This window comes from Ziziphus jujuba, chromosome 1 (assembly GCF_031755915.1).
Source record: "Ziziphus jujuba cultivar Dongzao chromosome 1, ASM3175591v1".
NCBI lineage: Eukaryota > Viridiplantae > Streptophyta > Magnoliopsida > Rosales > Rhamnaceae > Ziziphus > Ziziphus jujuba.
In genome coordinates this window covers 35,697,741-35,721,971 of record NC_083379.1, presented here as the reverse complement: position 1 = coordinate 35,721,971, position 24,231 = coordinate 35,697,741, and the positions used below count along the sequence as shown (strand labels likewise).

The following is a 24,231-nucleotide window of genomic DNA, read 5'->3' as shown; positions in this document are numbered from 1 at the left end:
TCTAGGAATTGATGGTCTATAGAGGAGGCTTTGGTTGAGAAAGACTCACTTGAGTCCCTTTTACTATGTGATCATCTAGATTCCCTCACTATCAAAAATTTTGAATGGAGTGTATGCTAAGGGGTTTTTTTATATGCAGGCTTAATCATTGTGAAGTGGGTGGAAATTTTAGTAGATGATGCCTACCTGGAAGATCGAGTGGCTTCTTTTGAGGACATAACCCGATCCCGCCATTGAGGATAAGGATGTTTTGAGAGAGACGGAATGAGCATTCTATAGAAGATATTTCTTTTTTATTTCATCATAATTACTGTTTAGCTATCCTATGTTTTTATTTGTTATCTCCTTTTTTTCTTTGTTAAGTAAAGACTATATTTAAAGAAATGTGGGTGAGTCTTTTAATGCCTTATAACCATATCGGTTTTTTTCAATGAATGAATGAAGTTATATCCTATTATCCTTTTTTGTTTCTTTTTATCTTTTTTCGTCCTTTTTCCTTGGTTCTTATAAAATGTAGGATTCTTTCTCTTTCCCTCTTTGCTCTTCCTAAAATATTCAATAAAATAATATTGGTATCTAAGCCAATGAACCATGAATATTTGTGGGATAATAAAGGTTGAATTTCATAGAGTAGTTATGGATACTCTGGCCAAACATGAATCCCATTTTGATAAACTTAATGTCAGATTTTAAACAATCCTTATTGAGTTGTGGACTCTAAGCTCCAACAAATGCATAAAGTCATGGAGCTCAAAATTAGTCCATTCTCATGAGACTTCACAAACCCATCACGTTGCACATCTTAATACAGTTTTGGTTCCTCCAAGAAGAAGCTTTCCTTTCAAGAAGAATGGGGTCATCCATCAACTTCCATGACTTGAATAGTCCCTGTGAAGGCTCTGACTGAGAAAGATTCACATCCTCAAGTCCCTATTTGTCTGCAACCATATCAATCCCTCTCTATCAAAAGTCTAAAATGGAGCGTAAAGCGAAGGAGTTTTTAAATACAAACTTAATCATTGTGAAAGTGGATGGGAATTTTAGCATATAATGCTACCTGGGAGATTAAGTAGCTCTCTTCCAAGGATATAATTGATCTTATCCTTCAAGATAAGGATGTTTTGAGAGAAAAGGAATGATGTGGACCCAATCCATGCATATTTCTATTGGTCTAATCCATAGAAGATATTTCTTTCTTTCCTTACAGTTACTATTTAGTTGTTCCATGTTTTTATTTGTTAAGAAGTAGTGGCTACATTTAAAGGTATATGGGTGAGTTTTAAATACCCACATATGTATCGGTGGTTTTCCATAGATGAATAAAGTTATATCATTTTCTCATCTTTGGTTTTTTTTTTTTTTTTCCTCTCTCTCTTCCCTTTTTCCATGGTTCTTATAAGTGCAATATTTTTTCTCTATCCCTTTCCATTATTCTTGAAATATTCAAGAACATAACACATTTTAACAAAAAAATCTAAAAGATAATTAAATTCAATTAAGCTCTGTGGATAAATATTTTAAATGTTAAGCAAATATAAGCATATATTTGTAGATTTCAGATGTTAATGACAAAAGAAAATCTATGTAGATACCAAATTATGCAGATAATATTTGTTCATTTTGTAAGATGAACATTGAGACTCTTGAACATCTCTTTCTTGAATGTTCTTAGGTTAAAATGATATAGTTTGGATCAATTTTTAACATCAGATTGCATGTAGGGTCTTGTACTAACATTTCAAGTTGGTTTCAAGAAAAATTGTAGAATTTCCAACTTCTAAACGATAATAAAGATACTTTTAGCACTTTATTATCTTTAATTTTTGGGCATAGTTGGTAAGCTAGAAATCAATTAATTTGTAATGGGATATAGCCGTAGCCATCTGTGGTTATAAAAGTTGCAATGAAAGGCTAATTCTAAATATAAAAAATTAAGGACTTACTATTAATCCAACATTTGATCTCCAAAACTTGCCTTCTAATCAATTGTCCAAACTCTTTCCTCCTAGGGTAATAAAATTGAACTATGGTGGTTCATTTAAACCGTATGGTCAATCATGTGGAATGGGCATTGTGGCACAAGATTCTCTTGTGCTACCTTGTTGTTGCAATGTCTTTTGCTTTTAGTTGATTCTTCAATTATTGCTGAATGTTTTACTCGACTTAATACAATTAGAGAATTCTCAAAGGAATCTTTAAATATATCACTATTTTTTAAAAGAAGTTTATTTTTAAAAAAGAGATGCAGAGACTTTTTGTTTTGAATTTTTTAATATAAAAAGTAATTGATTTAGCTCACCAAATATAAATAGCCAAAGCAAATATTTATTTTAATATTAAATTGCACTATTATAATATTTATTATAATATATATATATATATGGGGGTAGGGGAGGTTGGGATTATAACTAAAGTAATAAATATTTATAGAAAAAAAAAAAAGGCAAATAAAAGGTTTTGTTGGAAGGTCCTTTAAAAATTCATTCTTTATATTAGAAGATGCCCTTTATTTTTGAAATATATTTTTTATTTTAAAGAATCCCTTAAAAATGCTCTTATTATTGAGTCTAATAATATTGATCTCATTCATGACTTATCTTTCCTTGGCTCTTCTTAGTATCCATGGGATTATGGATATGTCATTGTTGATATTTTGCCTTTTAATTTTTTTTCATATATATATATATATATATATATATATATTTTATGTTTCTCATAGCACAAATAAAACTACTGATTGGTTAGCTAAGATGGCAACTTTTTTTTTTTTTTAACACTTGAAATGTATTCTTTTTAATACATGTTTAGTTTCAATTTCATTTTAATTTTGTAGATATAAAATAGTTTGATGTTATCCATTAATTAACTGTAACGGCCCAGTCCACCCGCATCAAGATATTGTCCTCTTTGGCCCAGGGTTCACTCCCTCTCTCCCCCCTGGCCTCAAGGTTTTGGCCCAGGGTTCACTCCCTCTCTCCCCCCTGGCCTCAAGGTTTTATCAAAACGCGTCTTGAAGGGAGAGGTGTCCACAGCCTTATAAAGACCGCTTCGTGCCCCTCTCCAACCGATGTGGGATGTTACAATCCTCCCCCCTTGGGGCCCAGCGTCCTCGCTGGCATACCGATCCGGGTACTGGCTCTGATACCACTGTAACGGCCTAGTCCACCCGCATACCGATCCGGGTACTGGCTCTGATACCACTGTAACGGCCTAGTCCACCCGCATCAAGATATTGTCCTTGTTGGCCCAGGGTTCACTCCCTCTCTCCCCCCTGGCCTCAAGGTTTTGTCAAAACGCGTCTTGAAGGAAAAGGTGTCCACAGCCTTATAAAGACCGCTTCGTGCCCCTCTCCAACCGATGTGGGATGTTACATTAACAATTCATGGTTAAGATTGAGAAATAAAAATAAACAAAGGACGAAAAAAGAAAGCTATAAAATAGCTCAATAAATAGTCCCCATGAACTCCTCCATATCTTCCACCTATCTCTCTTGACATGCAATGGAAGCCGACAAATCAAAATCCAAACCACCCTATAAACATCAACTCCCCTTACTCTTCTTCTCACACTCACTACTACAAAAAAAGCCTTTCAGTGACCATTGGTTTTGGTTACAGAAAGTCATATATTGGTCGTTAAAAGTTTTTAGCAACCAGAAAATCATGAAGCATGGTCGTCTAAACGTTGTAACTAATTGTTTTTAGTTACCAACAAATGTTTGGTCGTTAAAATTGAAAAATTTAGCGACTAAATTTTGTTGTTTTGATGACCAAATTTTAATCTCTGAATATCTATAAGTGACCAATTTCACAATTATAATTGACCAATATTATAGTCACTAAAAACAACATTTAGAGACCAAATTGTTTGGAATGTGAAAATACTTACATCAACCAATACAGTAGTCACTTTTGGTCTTTCACATATTCAAAAATATTTTTAATCACCGAAAATTGGTCACCAATGCTCTATATTCAGCAACTAAACTCTAGTCTCTAAATGCTTTATGTTTAGTAACCAATATGTATGGATTTTTAGTAACCAATTTGTTCACTAAAATACAATTATTTTAGTTGTTTTCTAAATTAATTAACAGTAAAGGTGCAAAAATATGCAATATATAAAGCAACTTAGCAAATTCTTATAACACTAAGGCTTTAAATATTTATAAAACAATAATTGTCTTTACATGCATATAATTGTCATTAGTACATACTTAAAACAATCATTTTGTGTAACATAGGCAATAAAATCATCTATAAACAATTACAAGTAATAGTAGTGATGGCGATGGTGGGCAGTGGTGGAGACAAATCTTAGGTTGAACTCTTCATTGCATTAATTTTAAACATGTGCTCAATTGATTAAACTTGACCTTGCTCCTTAAATTCCTAAAATCTAAAGAAGTTTAAATAACAACCAAAATCAAATGGAAAAGCAGATTAGACACTGCAGCAAACACATACAGACATACTGACCTGTTGCCTAGGCTTCATAGGAAGCTCAGAAAGAACATCTTTTTTAAGTCTGCAAATCATCAATGTTGCTTTCATCAAATTGTGCAACTCTTCATGGTTACCTGCTTGAATAATTCAATTGGCCAAGACAAAGCAGGAATTCCACTAAGTAATATTGCATATTGAGCTTTCTGAAAGTCTAATATCGGGGAGATGAAGATGTCAAGAGAAAGGATCAAAATATGTAGCTGTCCCATTGAAATTTTATTCTATTGCATTGTGGACCAAAAATGATCATTCAAAGTGAACAAACAAAATATGAAATGCAATGATTGGGTATACAAGTCAACTTTTTTTTTTTTTTCTGGGCTTTTACTCATATAGTTTTAACCTGTTAAAAGGATGAATTTGTGCATCCTTTATTTAACAATGGAACAGCGGTGAAAACAATCTAGTATTCATGTGTACTTTATTTACTTGTTCTATTTATTTGAGATTCAGCATGAATCTATGGCTGAAAAGGAATGGTAGTAGATTAATATGATTGGGCTTGCGATTCAGTACAAAGGAGAATCAGTACAAAAACATGTCTGAATGCTGGTACTACGTTACCATCATTGATCAAGAATGAAATACCTTTATAACTGGAACAAAAGTAGTCGTTCTCTTTGCTTGAGCATTTTTCAAAAAGTGCGACTCATTTGCAATCACAACCTGCAAAATGACACATCATTGCTAGCAACATATTCTATCAGCATATTAACAAAGAGAAAAGGACTTTTAAATAGAACCAACATGGTGGCATGCACACATGTCTAGGTTTGCTTACATGCAGTTACAGAGGATCTACTTGTTCTAACTTCTGGGCAGAAAATATTATGTAGTGTAAAAGACTTTCAATGTCAGAAACCATCCCAAGTTTGGATGTTTGAAATTGTAAATAGGAGCAATTTTAAGATATTCAAGATTGAGATACTATATATTACGATACTGAAAAATTCTTGACAATACACAAATACATTATACCATTAACCAAGAAAAGAAAAATATGACCCTTCAGAAACTACTAAATAATTGATTAAAAATAAGAGAAGCTTTCAATTTTTTTGAAAGATGCTTTTATTCATCCATCAAGACATTCCCATTTTCAGGCTTTTCAGCCAACTTTACACATTTTACACCACGAATGTACTTGACATCCTAGTGAAAATCAGCTAATAATTTTGATAACATTTTCAGTCAATTAAACACACAGACACAAATAATACTTCCCCATTTTATCAGTTTCCACTAGTTCTTCTGGTATCAACCTCTTTAGTGTTGCATATTGGGTTATTGGTAAAAGTATGAAATGATATGTAGATTGCCAACATAAACAAAGAGCAAAGATTCCACAAAACACAACCATTTGACTGATCTTACCTTAAATTCTGATGCCTTTAGTAAATTCTGCAATTTATGGACCACATCATATGAGATGTTATGTCTTGGCGTTCCACCAAGACATATCTACAGAGAATGGAGAAAAGAAAACTAGGCACCATAATTGCCCCTTTTTTTTTTTTTTAAGACTTCCAATATACACTGAAAATTGATTAAAGATGAAATAACGAAGATGAAAAATCATTCTTATTAAATGAAACAACAACAAAAATTCAGTTTTAAAGCGTAACATTGAAAATCATCAAAGAAATCTACATTTACATAATCTTCTTGTTGAAAAGCTTCGGCAAAATTTATAAACCACTTTTATGAGAAAAATAGATGTGCAATTTGAGAAATGAAGTAACTAAGGCTCGATAAATTAGTTATGGAGTAAGGGATTACCAAACTTTCTATCCCACTGCCAACACCTTCAGCTAGTCCAAAGAGCAAATCAAGTGAGCAGACAGTTAACTCTCTGTCATACTAGACTCCAGTAGAAACAAGATCTACCTGCAATAGAAGCTCAAAACAACACCTTAAAGATACCAGCAAGCAGCCACCAGTAAATAATATACATATATACTCCTAATAGTTCAAACACCTCAATAAGTATCATATGGAAAGCTACTAACCTGTAATTCATTTGTTCAACAGTGATAATAAATATGCAATTAGAAGTATTTAGAAAAATTAAGACTTAAATAATTTCTACTAGTGCACAAATCGTGATTATCTGTACAAGACCTATGTCAGGTCAAAAGAAAATTGACGTATGATCCTAAAGTAATCATAAAGTATGCTTTCACAAGTTCTCAGAAGTAGACTTCCAATTACCCAAACGAAGAGAAAAAGGCTTCATCCTCCTTCAGAAATGCTCAATAATAAAGAGAAGCTCAATTACAACAAACAAGAATATTTTTTTCCTTTCTACTATATATAAGAATTCCATTGAAAGCAGTTCACATAAAAGTTTTAATTCAAATATCAAGGGGCAGAAGAAATTAGGCTCCTTATCTATTTATATGATGCTCCATATAGCAAACTGATTAAGAATAATATATAACCTTTCCATTGCTAACATATTGGACCTAAACATCATAAGCAGTTAGAGCAGAAATGTGTGGTGTGTTAAAAAAGCATAAGGGATAGGACATGGGGAGAAAAAAAAAATCTGGCAAAAAATAAAAGTTTAACTTCAGGCACCTGGCGAGCATCAATAATGTCAATATAAAAAAGAAATAGTAGCTAATTCAAAAGCATTCAAAATGACTTCACTTTACCTTTGCCAACTGTTGGGTCTGAATGATGTTTATGCATGTTCATCTTCTGCCAAAAACAGCAATAATGTATAACATTGAAATGGGATCTGGTAGATGGGAGATAAAAATTTTAGGGATTTGGGCATTGTGTAGTGCAATGTTCCGGGATTTGAGCAGAGCTGCGGATGTGGGTTCAAAGTTCTTCACAAAAAAACTGATAGCTTTGCCAAAACTGGTTTTAGCTTTTGAAGCCTACCCAAAATCGCTTGGGAGTCCCAAGACAAAACGACAACAAATGCGAGTTGCGGAGGGTGGGGGAGATGGAGAAATAGAAGGGGGGAAAAGGAAAAGAGAGAAGTAAAGAGGTGAAGCACACCTAAGAGGCAGCAAGAGCGGGATCATCCGTTGGTCGGAAAGAGAAGAAACATAATAGAAACTCGTAAGTCCCCGCAGATGAGGGGCAAGACATTGTTGGATGACAAAGTGCTGCAGAGTCTCAAAAGGGGCTAAGGCAAAAGAGTCTCAAAAGGGGCTAAGGCAAAATGTTGTTTTGACTAGAAGGGAAGGAGGGGAAGGGCGGGCAAATTTCCTACCAAGCCAAAATAAAAGCGAAGTGTTGTTTTGACTAGAAGGGAAGGAGGGGAAGGGCGGACAAATTTCCCACCAAGCAAAAATGAAAAATTGATTTATTTGGCAAAACCCAAAATTAAAAATAAAAATTTTATATTTTATATGATAAATAAATTAATATCGTTTTTTTTATATATAATATGGGCTTTCAACAATAGTATTAATTGATTTTGTTAATTTACTGAAATAGTAGTCTCGAGCCTATTGGCCCTCGACCTCCGTTATCACCATAGAATTCCAAAAAAATTCACAAAAAAAATCGCACCATAAGCTTTTTGGATCGGACCAATTAGATTTCGGATTACCAACTTTAACATCTATATGTTTGTGTTTAAGTATATATTACTAATATATATGTCTGTATGTGTATACGTGTAATATTGGCTATAATAATGACATGTTAAGTCCTATTCCAAAAGGATTTTAATTTTTAATCATGTATTAAGTAAAATCACTTTAATAAGTCTACTCTTTCATAAAATAAAAATACGTTATATTATTTAAGGTAAAATATTCCCTCCCTTTCTCTGTTTCTATATATATAGTTTTTCATTATATGGGTTAGAGAAATCAAATTAAAATATTTATATAAGAAAATAATGACTATGTCATTAATGTTTTTGAATGAAATTTTTATAGTTTACTCTCCTGGCAAATATTTTACTTTATAATGAAAATTATAGTAATATGGAAAATACTATTTATAATCAATGATGACCATCATTAGGGATGTTCGTTATAAGCTTAAAAAAAAAAAAAAAAAGACCAATTAAATCAAAACCAACTGAAAATTGAAAAAACTGAGTGCCATAAATTGGTTAGCTAAACCGATCAAAATGTAGGCAATTGTTGTCCATATTGATTTTTCAAAATCAATAATTAACTGAACCAATAAAAAAAGTAACAGAAGAACCGAAATTGATCAACCAATAATTTGATGCTTTTCAAAATGCCAAAATTGATTTTCTATCACCTACTAATCAAAATTTTTCATTCTAAAACTAAACCAATTAAATGCGATTTTTTAATTTACTCTTATCCATCATTTATGACATATTGACATGAAAACTTAATAGGCTACCTTTAAGAGTTCACTTTCCTATAATATAAGAAAAATAATAAATGGAATTAATTAATATTTGCCAACTCGACACAGATCCCACTAATAACAAATGGTGGAAAATAGTGCATCTTTATCTGTATGGGTACATCATGATGATATCATTTTTTTTCTTTTATAAACCAAGAAAGGGGGCATTTTAATATTAAATGTAGTTGAATTTAAAATTTAAAGGTTCTCATCAATGATCATTATTATTTATACTATCCCAAAAGAGCATTTAAGCATGATTAAATACTAAGCTACATGGTTAATTGGTAACTTATAGCTTCCACGTATCAAATATGACTTCTATTATAAAATGGAGGAGAGTTCCTATTTTATCAAAGTTATATATAAAATTGTTTATATCTATAGTTATATTTAAAGTATAAATAAATCTATGTATGTAGATATGTATGATAATATATACACGTCCACACCTACATCCAAATAACAAGTACCAATTACAAATATGTACATATATGTACACAGAGAGAGAGAGAGAAGTAGCTATATTTTTTATATTATATTCTAAATAATAGTATATTCTATTATATGAATCTCAAATGACCAATTTTTATATTATATTATATGTATCTCAAATGACCAATTTTTTTATCACTAAAAGGTATTATCATTTATTTTTAGTGCATTTTTTTAATTATTTATGCTATCACTTGGTTGCTCATGTTTAGTCGTAAAATGTGTACTATATCATCATTCTTTTCTAATTTCAAAAAATTTAAACTATCAACCTTTTGTTCACTCATGTAACATTTTAACAACAAAAACTTTTAGCTCGCCTAAGGTGTTACATGTTGGAGTTTGGTGTGGTTTTAGGTTTACTTGGCCAAGAGTGTTATACACAAGGTGTTAGTCTTGTACTCAACCTTTAATCCGGTTTTTGTTTTGATGTTTAAGTGATTTTTGTATTTGTTTTTGGTATGGTGATATTTAGGATTGTTAGGATTTTTGTTTTGAAGGAAGAAAAAGAAGATGAAGAAGAAAAGAAGATGTTAGAGTAAGCCACACAAAACTAGACAGTACACTAATTCATCTTTGCTTTTCATTCATTTGTTGCATATATAGATACAAAATTTGTCTCATACATGTGAGGTGTGTGTGGGACCAAATGGAAGTCTTTAAAATTCAAAATTTACACATTTTCCACTCAAAATTATGATACATAACCGTTCAACCACCAACTTCACATGTGAGTGTATAATCATGACAAGAGTTGGTGAGATTTTAAATTTCAAAAAACTGTCTCCACCTAATTCTGTACCACTACTTTGACCAGATGGAAGGTTGGGATATCTTCATCCAAATCGCTTGAATTTTGGCATGTGGCATGTTGAAATATCAAGGATGAAATCTGGAGAAGACCAAGTCCAAAAGAATTGGATAAGGCCTCCAATTCATCTCAAACCTGTGGGCCATAATTGCTGGAAATCTCAACAGTTATGCCAACTTGAAACCTACATATCTTGGGCTTCTTAAGGCCTTTTTGAGTCATTTTTTCTATATTTTCATTTACATGTCTACTACAATATATCCAAAAAATATAAACTCGTTCTAAAATCTCGGAGAATGCCAGCCCCAACAATAGACCTATGTTGCTGGAAACACTAACACTGTTTCCAGCACATAGCCATTTTACAAAATAAAATCAATAGCCAACAAAGAAACAATTTCTAAGCTAAATACAATAAAACTTAGGCATTCAAAAGACATTAAAAGGAACATAAAACATAGACATAAATATTGCATTAGGTCATTAAACAAAATATTTCTTTTAAATAAAGAAAGAGGGTGCAAACCTTGGTAGATTTTGGTTTGCACAAGGTGGCAAGATTACCACCTTTTCAACATTACATTTATATTCTACCCAAAAAAAAAAAAGTCTTATATTAATATTTTTGTTACATTATTTTAATTAATACAACTATTTATAACAATTATGTTGCACCAAAAATTGCATCTAGTAAACAATTTATTTGTACTCTTTTTAAGCAACCAACCTACATCTGCTCACCCATTATTAGTATTAGTGACCAATTTATTGGCGACTAACACAAAATTTTAGGTGAACAAAGAATGGTCGTCAATCTCATGCATTTATATTTATTTTCATTTTTAATTACTTAGACTATTAATAACCAACTTATTTGTCATTGGTAATTAATTGCAGTGACCAATACATATTAGGTCACTGAAAAATCTTCTTCCCCCTAATTGGTCATTGAAAACTAAGATTTAGTGACCAATCCTTGGTTGCTAAAAATGGTAATTTGCCATTTTTCCAATATGAGATATCAAAATTTTTAGCAACCATAATATGGTCACTAATGTTCACCTTTAAGGACCAAAAAATTTTGGTTACAAAAAATTCGATCACTAATTCCCATTTTTTTTGGTAGTGACTCTCTATCCCCTCCTAAAAGGAAATTTCACTACCAATGGCATAAAGCAATGCCAATGAGTCTTTGCCTTTGTGCCCAAAACTCATAAAGTGGTGAACCTTTTTAGTAGAAAAATAAAGATAGAGATGAGGAAAAAAAAAAATAAAGCGAGTGTGAGAGAGAGTTTGAAAAATAAAAGATCTTTTAAAGAGATATAACTAATATTTCCTTAGTTAGAACATTGAAAGGTCGGTTAAAATATGAATTTTGAAAAGAGTCTTATTATTTGTTACAATTGATGACGCTCACCATCCTATATAGTAAATTTTAGTTTGAACATTTAATTCTGTTTGTACCAATATTTTCAATCTCAGATAATAAATAAGCATAATAAAAAAATATCCCACATGAATTAGAAAAAAAAAAAAAACCAATTGGGTTTTGGAAATAAAAGGTTTTCAGTTATCCCACATTGAAAAAGAAAGAGATTTGTGGGTGGCTTCTCTTACTATATATTGAAGTCTCATTTGCTCATCGAAGGGGCCTCAATCTCTACTACATCTCTTTGCTTCAATCTCTACTACATCTCTTTACACTATAATATTTATTTTATTTATAATTCTAGTTTTTACTATAGAATAGATCTTCTGGCCACCTATTATTTAGATTTATTTAGTGTTAGCCCTTAGACCATCTAGTATTTATTTTTAGCAATTTAATTTTATGCTGGTTTTTGGACTGCCTATTTTATTGACTTCAATTACTATTATCATTATTTTTGGCGTATTTTTTCTTAGTTAATTAATATCTTTTAATCATTAAGGCATTAAAACCTTCTTAATTGTTTGTTTTTTACAATTAAATACAATTATCTGATTTATTTTATTTTTTGCAATTGTTATTATTATTTTCTCTATTTTCTTCAATCTAAAATGTGGCGCACTCACACAATTAGAGACGTTTAGTGTTGGATTTTTTCCAACAAATTCTATTATTTTTTATTCTAAAACCTTAAAAATAAATTTTTTAATAGTTATCATTTAAATAATCATTTAGTATAGAAGTTCCACTAATAATCATTCATCAACGGTGATAAACAGTTTTTTTTTTTTTTTTGTTTTTTTTGTTGTTGTTGTTGTTTTTTTTTTCTTTTTTTTTTTTTTTTTGGTTTTGAAAATGGTGAGTATTAGGGTGGATAATTATGATATTTCCCGCTGCCTATTGGATAGCAACTTCTAAGTGCGGATCAATAACAGGGCCCATAATGGGCCCGAAATTTGATTGCTGTGGGGAGCATTTGGAAAGGTGTAAATCATGTGTCCGCGGTTTGACTCCGTATGAATGCTTCAATTCCACATGCAGAGGCTATATTACTTGGAGGCTTATTAGTTACTACAAGATGGGAGCTTCCCTACTTAGTTATTATTTGGACTGCGCTGAAATGCTTGATTGGAGGAGGATGATTTCATCATGTTTGGAATTTTGGGTTACACTATATATGTAAGCATCAATCAGATTGGACTGAAATATTTAAAATAAATTTTTAATGTTAGGATCACATTTTTATTGTAAAATATATATATATTTATTGTTTAAGTTTTATAGTTGATATCTTTTGCCCTCTAAGCTATGCTACATTTTTCATCTTCTCTTCCAAACTATAAAGTGGATATTTTCATCTATACTTTTGCTTTTGTATCACTTTAGTTGAATTTTACAATATAACAAAATTTATAGCTTAGGAGACAAAATGAGAAAATGAGGTATATGCATTATTCAGATTAAAATATGAGTTATTTATGTGATCTTTAGGAGAGTAAGTACCATCCAACAGCATATTCTATATTTTATTTAGTTTTTATTCTCATATTTTTGGGTGACTATAAAAGTATCATCCAAAAGCATATTCTATATTTTATTTAGTTTTTATTCTCATATTTTTGGGTGACTGATAAATGACTTTGTAACATCTAACAGTATTCTATATTCCAAACAAATTAATCTATTATAGTTTTTTTTCTTTTTTAAGAATCTATTATAGGTGTTTAAGTAGATATTGAAAGAATTTATCAAATAAATAAATAAACAAATAAAGTAAACATTGATAGAGATTGATTCCAACTACATTTTAGAATTAGGTCGGACAAAATTCTATATGACATGATAATATGAAACGAAATTATATGATAATTTGCGGGTTTGAGTTTGAGTTGACGATATGCCATTGATCCATATTAGTGTCATATAATAAAATTTAATGAATTAATAGGGTTTAACAGATGAAACACAATAACATGTGATAAACCGATTAAACCCATTAAAAAAGAGTATTTTTGTAATTTTGCAAGTTTTTATAATATTAAAAATATTTACTTTTACACATGAATGATTTGTTGTTTTTTAATTTAATTTTTTAAAAATCTAAAAACAAACAAGTCTATTACAAGATCTAAAAAATAAATATCATTTATCATTTGAAATCTAAGTCAAATTTAAGATGTATTCAATATAAAATTTAATTGACTTAAAATGAGTTATAGATTTTAAAAGATTTGATAGATTGTAATGAAATTCCATAGATTTCATAAAAAATTTATAAAAATCCAACGAAATCTTTAAGATTAAGACTGAATTTCATATTGACATTTTTTTTCACAATTTCACTGTTAAAATCCTTTCAAATCCATTAAAATTTATCATTTTTTAAAATTTTTTAAAATCAATGGCTTTTTGAATACCATTATATTTCAAAAAAACTTTACAAAGTTTTAATTGACTACACCCGGATTTTAATGGACTTTTATAAAATTTATTAAAATCTAAATTGAATATCATTAGACTTGTATAGATTTCTTTAAAATCTAAATCGAATACCTTCAAAGTTTTAAACACTTTTAAAATCTTTCAAATTCTAGATTGAATACAATCCCTTTTTAAATTTGTATATATTATTAACGTATCAACAATTTAGATGATAGGTTATACGATAACAAATGGATTTAGAGTTATTTATTTCCACATGAAAACATAAATGGTTGTGTTGCGATTAACTAAATTTAATATGAACATAATATGATACGGTACAAATATAATTCAACATGACATGTTACAAGACCTAATTAAAATATGAGTTATTCATTATATATCTTTCGGAGACTAAGTGCCCTATGAGAGCGCAATCGATTTGTTAGTCAATTTTTACTCTTGTATTTTTGGGTGAATAATAAATGAGTTTGTAACTTTGTAACATCTAACAATATCCTACATTCCAAACGAATTAATCAATAGTAGGTGTTTGGTAGACATTGATAGAGATTGATTTCAACTGTATGTATATATTAAAATTCAGAATTTTGGTTGCATTAAAATTTTCAAATTAATTATTTGGTAGTTTCCAAAGATTTCTACTTGCTTTCCTTCAATCAACAAAAGCATAAAGCAAAAAATTCCCTCCTCAACAGTGCGTAGACCGCAGGCATAACATTTTAATAACATTTTATTTTATTTATTTTTATAAATGTGAGAGAAAAGATTTCATCACCAAACCTTAAATTCAAAGAGTGAAGGATTGTAATCAAGAACAAATTAATTTATTGTAGATGTTTAAGGGTGCGTTTGGTATAGCTGATGAAAATAAAACTTTAGTCTGTAAAATTTTGTATAATAGATCTTTTTGAAAAAAAACTATTTAAAAGTTAATAAGTATTTAGCTGTAAATAAAAAAGTTATATTAAATGATTGATGCGTTTCCATATAAGCTAAAAAAGTTGTATTAAATGCTAATTAAGTTTCCATATAAGATATTAAAAAAAAAAAAACTTTTTTAAAAAGCATAAAATTTGGATTTTTTTAAAACCGCTTTAAAAAGTTATTTTTTTGATCAACAAATACTTATTGATTTTTACTAAACACTTTTATTTTTTAACAAATGAGCTTTTGACAAAAAAAAATCTCTGCTAAACATGCACTAGACATTGATAGAGTTTGATTCCAACTGTAAGTGTATATCAAAATTCAGAATTTCTGGTTGCATTAAAATTTTAAAATTAATTGTTTGGTAGTTTCCACAGAATATTACTTGCTTTCTTTCAGTCAACAAAAGCATAAAGCAAAAATTCCCTCCTTAACAGTGCGTAGACCGCAGGCATAACGTTTTAATAATATTTTATTTTATTTATTTTATATATTAGAGAGGGAGGATTTCATCATGAAATTTTGAATTCAAGCTTGACTTATAACAGGCATTTCTACGGCAAGAAGTAGTTATGCAAATTGAATTTAAAGGCATTGGTCATGAATTTATGATAATGCAAATTATAATTAGATCCCAGAACCAGTCCACGGACTACAAGGGTTGATCAGCAATCGGATCAAAGTATATCAAATTATATATCTCTTTTAAGTTTATAATTAATTGAGATGTCTAACAAAGTTAAACTATCAATAGTTAATATTAAATAATATTTTAAATAAGCAAATTATAAACAATTAGATTGAATAAACAAAAATTAAAAAATCAACACCTTATCAAAGGACATTATCTCAAACAGATATAAGTATCAATAAAAACTCTCCCTATACACACACACGCACACGAGTAAAAACATATATACAATATATACAATCTTGATCACATAAGATATCTTTATTTTATAATAAAGTTGGGATGTAGTGGAAATAACTAATCCATCTTGACTGATTAGCACCGCTTCTAAACAGCTACTTACGACTATCGGGCCTCCAGATCTGTTATGGTTATGTCATTTGTGGAAGAAGATACACCCCCGCTTGAGGAAGATTCTGCATCTTCTACATGACGATTTGTTTCTTTGAAAAAGGCTGATGGTTTGGGTTGAAGCAAAGCAACTTCACTAGCCAACATCAGAACCACAGACGACATGCGTGGTCTATCCACAAGGTGTTGTTACACACAGCAATCTAATACGGATGCAATGCAACACTTGCAAAAGATTGTGCGAGAAATTGCTCAAACATGCATCAATCACCTCAACTGCTCTTCCTTCTTCCATCATTCTCCATGCCAATATATATATATGTATTTGAACCTAAATCATGTGTCATTCATAGCAAGCAGTAAAATTTTGCATACGGTCTTCATGGATTCTTGTATTCAGCTCACAGCCCTACTGCTTTATGGATAGCAAGTTTACACCCTTGTGGTATTTTACAAAACCGTCTAGCTGAATAATAAAATTCACATCCTGACATGGGTAACAAAAGTTGTGCATTGTTTACCCCCTAGCACTCGCATGTCCAACGAGGGCAAATCATTAATTATGATGATGATGAAAACTCTCTGCTTCTTTTTCCGCTTATGATATCCAACATCAATATCCCAAAACTGAAAACATCAAATTTTATTGAAAACTGTCCATCAAATTCTTTAAGACATATAGTATTCATATGTATAACAATTTAAGGAGGTAGCTTGCATGGCAAGAATATATATTCATAATATTCCTGCCACTCTGTTTGTATATCCTTCTATCTGATCTCCTCCCAATGTTTTTGCCACACCAAAGTCTGAAATCTTAGGTTTCATATCTTTTTCTCTATGTATAATTCTCAATCTGGAATCATGTTGGAGACATAGAAGTCCTCGGGCAATTCAGCATATAATTTTGAAACATTGACTCCACTCTAAGTCTAGAGAGATTCTAGCCAAAAATTAAAAAGTCGAGGCTTTTGTTAGGCATATATTCATAAACAAGCACTTCATGATCACCTTGAATACAGCAGACAAGAAGTTTTACAAGATTCTGGTGCTGAAGTTTGGCAATTAGTATTACTTCATTTATAAACTCATTTACTCCTTTTCAGGAACTCATTGCTAGCCTGATCACTGCAATTTCTTGTCTATCTTCTAGCATACCCTGAATATGTTAGTTCATTAGAAAGATATCGTAAAAGGTCTTTCTCATTTTGATTTTCCTGTTTCCACACAAACAGAGACACACACACATATATAGTTGTTAAAATAACATCCCATAGTCTTACCTTGTATACTGGTCCAAAACCACCCTGACCAATTTTATTATCCGGTGAAAATATATTAGTGCAAATGCAATTGTTGACTGGTCAAACCATGGGAGCTCCAGGATTTTGTTCTTCATTCTTCTTGCTATTTTATCACTCCTTGTTTTCTCTGATGAATTTTTATTATTATTTTTTAAAAGTCAACTATTAGAAGTAAACTAATTTATTGGCAGTTTAAAGCATAAAACTTCTCCATTATAAATCTTACAATTCCAACCTAACAAATTTATATGGGAATCAAAGCCATGTTAGTTTTCTTAATCTTGTTATGGATTTTCATTTCAACTACAAATTTATATGGGAATCAAAGCCATGTTAGTTTTCTTAATCTTGTTATGGATTTTCATTTCAACTATTTTTCTCCTTTGCTCGTATGAATGTTCAGGATGTTGTATGACATAATTGAAGTAGTAGACTTATATGTACCATTCATGTTCAATTTAACGACAAAACTAATTTCAAAAAGTTTTATTGGACAAATGTGGTTTGCAAAGATGATAAACAAACTAATATTACCTCTCCTACTTCTGCAAATGTAAAAGCCAACAATGAATGCGACAGAAACTACTCCAATGAAAACGACATCTACCACAGCTGTCTTCACCTTGCGAGCACTTCTTATTTCCTTCTCTTTTCTGCTTGATTTAAAGAGAAAAGCATACTTTTGTTCACTCAAGTATGCGTGGTATCTGGCAATTTCAAGCCAAAAAAATTGACACAACCATCTGTGTATTTATCCTAGCGGCTCAATGATAATCTGCATTGTTGGTTTTGAGAGTAAAACGCTTGAGAAAGGTGAAAACTGGTGCAACAACCAGATCTGTGAAAACTGGTGCAACAACCAGATCTGTCTATTTTGCATCAGATAGCAAAAATATATATGTGTGAACACTTTTATAACAGTAAATTTTCACCTAATCCCGCCAAAAATTGCTTCAACCATTTTGCCACATGCTAAGCCATATCTTGACTACGTAATGCATAGATACTTATCAAAAACACATGGTTACAAATCAGCAAGATAGTTCCACAAACTAACACGATAAACAAACTAAGTAACCCGAAAATTAAACTACAAGACAGCAGCAAAAGTGTCATCTCTCAAAATGCATTTACATCCTTGAGACCAATCGGTATCATCTCACAACTTTTAGGAGACTTTGGCTTAAACCCATCAAGGTATTCAGACCGGAATCTGGGAAATCATACATTTTACTTTGGCTCCACAGACGCCATAATCATCACAGAAAAGTATTAGTTCCAAGTCTGATCTGCTTCAATGCATATAGAACATTCACATGCACTAATGGTCTGGTTTAAAACTATTCTTGAGATTGCATACTTATTCTTGAGTTTGCAAGTGTAATATACTTCACCATCATTAGAAACAAAGTGAAAACCAAAAGCCCAATTGGGTTTTAATTCTGGTGTAACACTGAATCTAAGGCCATTTCATGGACTGGAACAATAGTATTTTGCAGTGTTCTTCAGCATATATGCTTCTGGATAAGTATGAGGTCTGGCTCTATCCCATAAGTGAAATTTCAAGGACATGGATCATCAGGACTCCTCAATGCTGATAGACCCCTCTTAAGACCCGTCCTCAAGTCCCATCCCAATTTCATGTTTGGTACAATGTATCACAAGGATAGTCAAAGCTTTGCCAAATATAATCATCTGCATTTCTATCCTTCTCATCTCTCAGCACAAGATTTCCAGAGTCTAGTAGCTATACCAATGATTCTGGACTTGTTTTACTGAGTTCATCCACCAAATTAAGCAGGACTCTTGTTGTGACTCAAAAGAACAAGATTTCCTATTCTGTTTATGGCCAACTACATGGATGAATCACTAATTGGGTTGCATTGGTTTGGCAACTCAAACAACAGTTCCCAATAAGATGTTCTTGTATCAAATTCCCAAGTAACGATTCCTGGAAGTGCCTGGACTGAAGAAACCCACCCAAAACTTCCTTCTCTTGAAACCAAGGTTCTCCCATCACTAAGAGATTGGTGCTGATGAACGCTGTCGAGTGCCAATGAAATAGTATGGAAGAAAAAGAGCAAATTAGCACCTATAAACCAAAAACAAGGAACCCCTATTGATTCTTCCTACTCGTCGGTTCTCCGCTTAAGCCACCCCCAAAAGTCAAAACCAGTGTATTTAACATTATTCAACTGGTTCTGAAATGGGATTCTTTAATTTCCACCTTCACTGTTACAGAGATATTGGGTAATCCACTCATGAACAGGGAATGAACAGGGAATTGGCGGCCTTCAGCAATGCACTGAAAGTCAAGTCTCATAACTGCTGAAAATTAAAGAAGTTAATCTCATCCTTATGAACTCAAATAGAGTGATTTAGTTACTGCATTATGCATGCATGATGCTCATTTCAGTCATTTCATCTAAATATTAATTTACTTTAGTGAGAGAAACCCTGATGATACTGTTCTCAGATTTTCTTCTCCAATATCCTGTGCACCATCACAAGCAGTTTACAGAGAACAAGAATTGGGATTAAAATTGTAGCCAGAGTAGGAGTTCTACTATGCATTTGTTGGTTACACTAACATCAATTTACTGGGATATCAGTATCACTATACCAAAAATAATTATTCTTGGAAGTTAGAAGTTGGAACTACCAGGAGTTAGTATAGCTTAGTTAAAGTCTATCCTATATTACGAAATACGGGTCTAGTTTTACTCAGATAGGATTAGTTTCATTCTTTCCCAATTTTAACTCGATAAAGTTGGTCACTATCAAACTTCTTTGGGTTTTATTTATTTTTATTCATTTATTTATTTATTTTTTTGTCTCTCCTGTTATGAGGTTCCATCAAATTAATTCATCTGTACTGTGCCTTGGTTGACTTGGCACTGAATTGACTTTCATATGCATGGATTCCACATGAAGAGGCAAATTTTGATTAACATTCAAACAGTAACATTCGTGTTGAATTTTTCATGCTCGTCGACTAGTATATGCATAATGGCATGCCAATGACAATGAAAGGATAAAAAGGAAGTATAAGAATTTACCTACAATTTTACTTTGTCAAAAGTTCACTTGTAGAATATGAATTTAACAAGAAGTAATAAATCAAGACAAAATGCATGCAAGCTAACATGAAAAAACCACCCATCACCAGAAAAAAAAAAAAAAAAAAAAAAAAAAAAAAGAAGACAAATTTAAATTTTTAGAATAGGCCAAACTCTTCAGTTTCCTCTTTCTCCTCCAAAATCCGAATTTCCACAAATTCCAACCTCTTTTATATCCAACTATCGTCCGGTCAACAATCTTGTGGAAAATAGAGAACACTCTCCTTATCAGTGGATAGACTTTGAGTATTTGGATGGATTGACCGCGGGATTGACCGGGGGATTGACAATATCGTAGATCACTGAATTTAAAAAGACCCATATAACCCTGCTGCCAAAGTACAAGCCATGGATTGACATTTTTGGGTTTGATGGAGGAGTCTAATTTATGGCAGTTTCCAAGGGCAGCTCACGGGTCCAAGTCCATAATTCTACCTACCCTTTATAGCAACACAGATTTGTAATTGCAGTCAAAACATATGGTTTATACTAGTTTTTAGCCGCCCAATAATATTGTTTTGAATAATTATTTATATTTATTTTTTAATAAGACGATCTTTGTACCAAGTTTCTTGGCACTTGGAGGCAATTATAGAAGAACCTCTCGAAGGCTGAAGTTGGTATATAATCGGTGTATGCCATTCTTAAGGCGATCATTGTGTTTTCTGCCCCTTGTCTTTTTGCTCTGCTACTTTTCGGGCTCTGTTTTTAACCTTTGCCTTAGTCAAAAAGAAAACAGAGGAAAAGAAATAAAGAAATCAGGACGGCAACAAGCAACAGTTGATTGATTTTTGGCATTGCTTATAAGACCTAACTAGCAATTCAAAGTCCGCAGAGATTGATCACTAAAACAAAGTAAATCAGGCCGCAACTTAGATTTCTCATCTAGTTGCTTAACAATTAGAAGGTCATAATCTTCTTGCAATTTAGTGGTGATTGCAAAGTCAATTATCGACTTCCCTTTACTTTCTAAAATGCCAGCCAAACCATACCAAAATCTTTTAACTATTATGCCCAAATCAAGCTTTTTATGAACATCACTGAGTATAATCTGTATAAGGAGAAAACTAAAATAGATGATGAACACAGAAAGAAATATTCTAAAATATGTGTCAATAGCAATTGCTTCTTTTTGTATATATCACTATTTCCATCGGAAAATTAGCAATCATTGCAAGAATGACAAAAGAAAAAAAAACCCAGAAAATTAAAAGATGAAAAAATTTCAAAAACAATTTTTAAATTCTTGTTGAAGAGCTTCCTCAAGCCAGTAACGCGATTCCTCCATAAGCTCAGGGCTGAGTCTGAACATCAAAACACAGAACTCCATCTGATTGAGTGCTCCATCACCGTCAAAATCACCTTCAGCTAACATACACCGCAGATCCTCATCACTCAGGTCCTGAAGGCCCAGCGTAGCAGAGTTCTTCTTGAGGCTCTCAAAGGTAATAACCCCTTTATCAGAGTCCATTAACAAATTGAACCCATTACAAAGCTCACCTATCAGACCATCCCCACCAAGCTTATCAGCCATGGTAGGCAAGAAATCTTGGAAATTGGATTGTGGGTTTTGTGAAGCCATGGCACAATAGAGAAAGAAAGTGAGAAAGGGAGGGAAAGATAGAGATATAGAAAGAGATAGAAAGTAAGCGAGGAAGATTGGGGAGGAAGAGGAAGTGAAGGAGTATATAAAGAAAGATGTGTTTGGGATTTCCAAGAAGGAGGGTCCATTGGAGACAACTAAGATACAGGTAATGAAGGAGGTCGGTCTGTTTTGAAGCTGCCAAAGGGGTTTCTGAGAAGGTCATTGAGAAAGCAAGAAAAGGAAGGCAGGGATAGAATTGTCTAATTTCCTTGGGAAATGATGGAAATTATGGGCCATAAGTTCTTGACTTCTCTTTTAGAGTGTAATAAAGTTTTGGTCAGCAGGAAACTACTCAGGGGTAAAGTCGTCATTTACTTAAGGAGGAAGAAAGGTTCTCTCTTTCCTTTCATTTTCTTTATTTAAATGGGGAGGGTAAAGACGCGTTCATGGAGTGTTTTTGTTCTGTTTACGTGGACGGGATGGTCACAGCCCATTAGGGGTAGAATTGTAAAGTCGACAACTTTGGGAGACTTCCAGTCCTTTTCTTAGCGTGATTAAAAATATATGATTTTCCTGGCTAATTGTGGAACTTTTTGGATGTTTCGGATTTAGTAGTTGAGAGGAAAAACAAAGCGTTGAACAAAATTCTGTTTGATTTTCTTTCATTATTTTAAGTTTTTATTTTTTTTATTTTTTTATTGTTATTTTGCTGGAAAGATTGCTGGGATCTAGATCGTGGAAAATAAATGGTTTACAAAATTATAATAAAAAATGTTAAAGAGAAAGAAAAATATGCTCACTAGTGGGCTTAAAAAGTTTAAGTGTGCAACGTCAAAAACAATATGGGCCAGTGCTGGCCCAGGGTTTCGGCTTCTTTTTTTTGGGGTCATATTGTACTATTTGAAAATAAGTGTTTATTTATTTATTTAAGTCGAATTTGTTTTTTCTTGCTTACAAATTTGAATAAATCAATGTAAATAATTTTATGTTATATCAAATTCTTCAAAACCATAAAAGGTGATGAAGTCCAATATTTTTGGCATATCATCTCACCTTTCTGCTTTTTGCACTAACTTCTATCTTTTTTATTTTTTCCCCCTCTCTTTTTGACTTTTTATTTAAATAAATATTTATATATGTTTCTTAAGTTTGAAAAGTATTTTCAGGTGTATAGGAAGCCAATTGTGAGATTTTAAAAATCAACATACTATGACCCTTATTTTAAAGTTCATAATTATATGAAACTTATATCCGGCCATGAACCAAAGGAAACCTAGAAAGTTATGGGAGTTTTAATTAATAATTAAATCAATATCTTTAAAGGGGTCTTTTGTGATACTAGATTAATAAATTAACATTTAACTGTAAAAAATCGTGTTCTTAATTCCCTTTAAGTAAATAAACAAGGTCCCAATATTATTAAATAACAGCGCTTTTTTTTTTTTGTGGATAAATAATAAGGAAAATTTTTAAACAGTAAAAAAAAATCTTTTTATAATTATATTGTTAGGATTAAATTAATTTTATAAATATGAAAATGTTATACATCTCATGCAATCATCAATCAATTAAGTTATACAATTTCTTTATTTAAAAAGAACCTATAAAGAGTTTAATTCGCATTTAAATATAATCTTAAGGATGCTTGTACAGAAATACACAAAATTTCATGCCAAAAAGCTCTTAACATGCTTGAGAAGTTAGAAATATTTTATCTTCAATAAAAATGTGTCCATATTTATTACATACCTACAAGTTCATAGAAATTGTAACAATTCTAAGAATAAATCATGTCATGTTAAACATTTAATAGAATGCTAAAAATATAAATAATTACTATTATGTACAGGCAAGTTTTTTTAGATGACACTTGAAAAAACTTAAAATATACTATAATGTAGAGTTTATTTTTATCTATAATTGATCCAAGTTGGAATCAAAGTTTTTTATCACTTGATAAAGGCTATTTCAATATAAAATATTATTATCACGAGATTTCATTGTATAAATAATTATTCACTCATAGAGTAGTTTTTCAGAATTAAATTAAGCGATTTCTAAAATTCATGAAAACAAATTACTACTTTTATTTGGCAAGATATCTTAGATCAGCCATCAGCAAGACAAATTAAGTTTATAATATGATATCTTTCTATCGGCTACGCTACCCTTTTTATTCATTTAGGTGTCCCATTTGCCAAATACTTAATTAG

The 24,231-nt window shown here is 31.4% G+C and overlaps 1 protein-coding gene and 1 long non-coding RNA gene across 6 annotated transcripts; both read right to left on the bottom strand.

Annotated features, from left to right (window-relative positions):
• Positions 1-4,117: 4,117 nt before the first annotated feature.
• LOC112491079 (uncharacterized) lies at positions 4,118-7,813 on the bottom strand. Of its 5 annotated transcripts, none has more exons than XR_007242377.2 (3): positions 7,163-7,803; positions 5,094-6,392; positions 4,118-4,656 (listed from the first exon to the last, which is right to left on the bottom strand). It is a non-coding gene; the product is annotated as an uncharacterized LOC112491079 (long non-coding RNA). The 5 variants fall into 5 exon arrangements; XR_007242374.2 differs by having other exon boundaries at positions 4,118-4,579; positions 7,163-7,802; XR_007242375.2 differs by having other exon boundaries at positions 4,118-5,171; positions 5,880-6,392; positions 7,163-7,802.
• Positions 7,814-21,529: 13,716 nt separating this feature from the next.
• LOC107430853 (calcium-binding protein KRP1) lies at positions 21,530-22,273 on the bottom strand. The gene has a single exon (XM_016041728.3). It carries the CDS (start codon positions 22,013-22,015, stop codon positions 21,659-21,661), a length of 357 nt encoding a protein of 118 aa, XP_015897214.1. The 5' UTR covers positions 22,016-22,273; the 3' UTR covers positions 21,530-21,658.
• Between the last annotated feature and the right edge of the window lie 1,958 nt (positions 22,274-24,231).

Coding starts and splice junctions, on each gene's coding strand:
- LOC107430853 (XM_016041728.3), bottom strand. CDS start 22,015: ATGGCTTCACAAAACCCACAATCCAATTTCCAAGATTTCTTGCCTACC.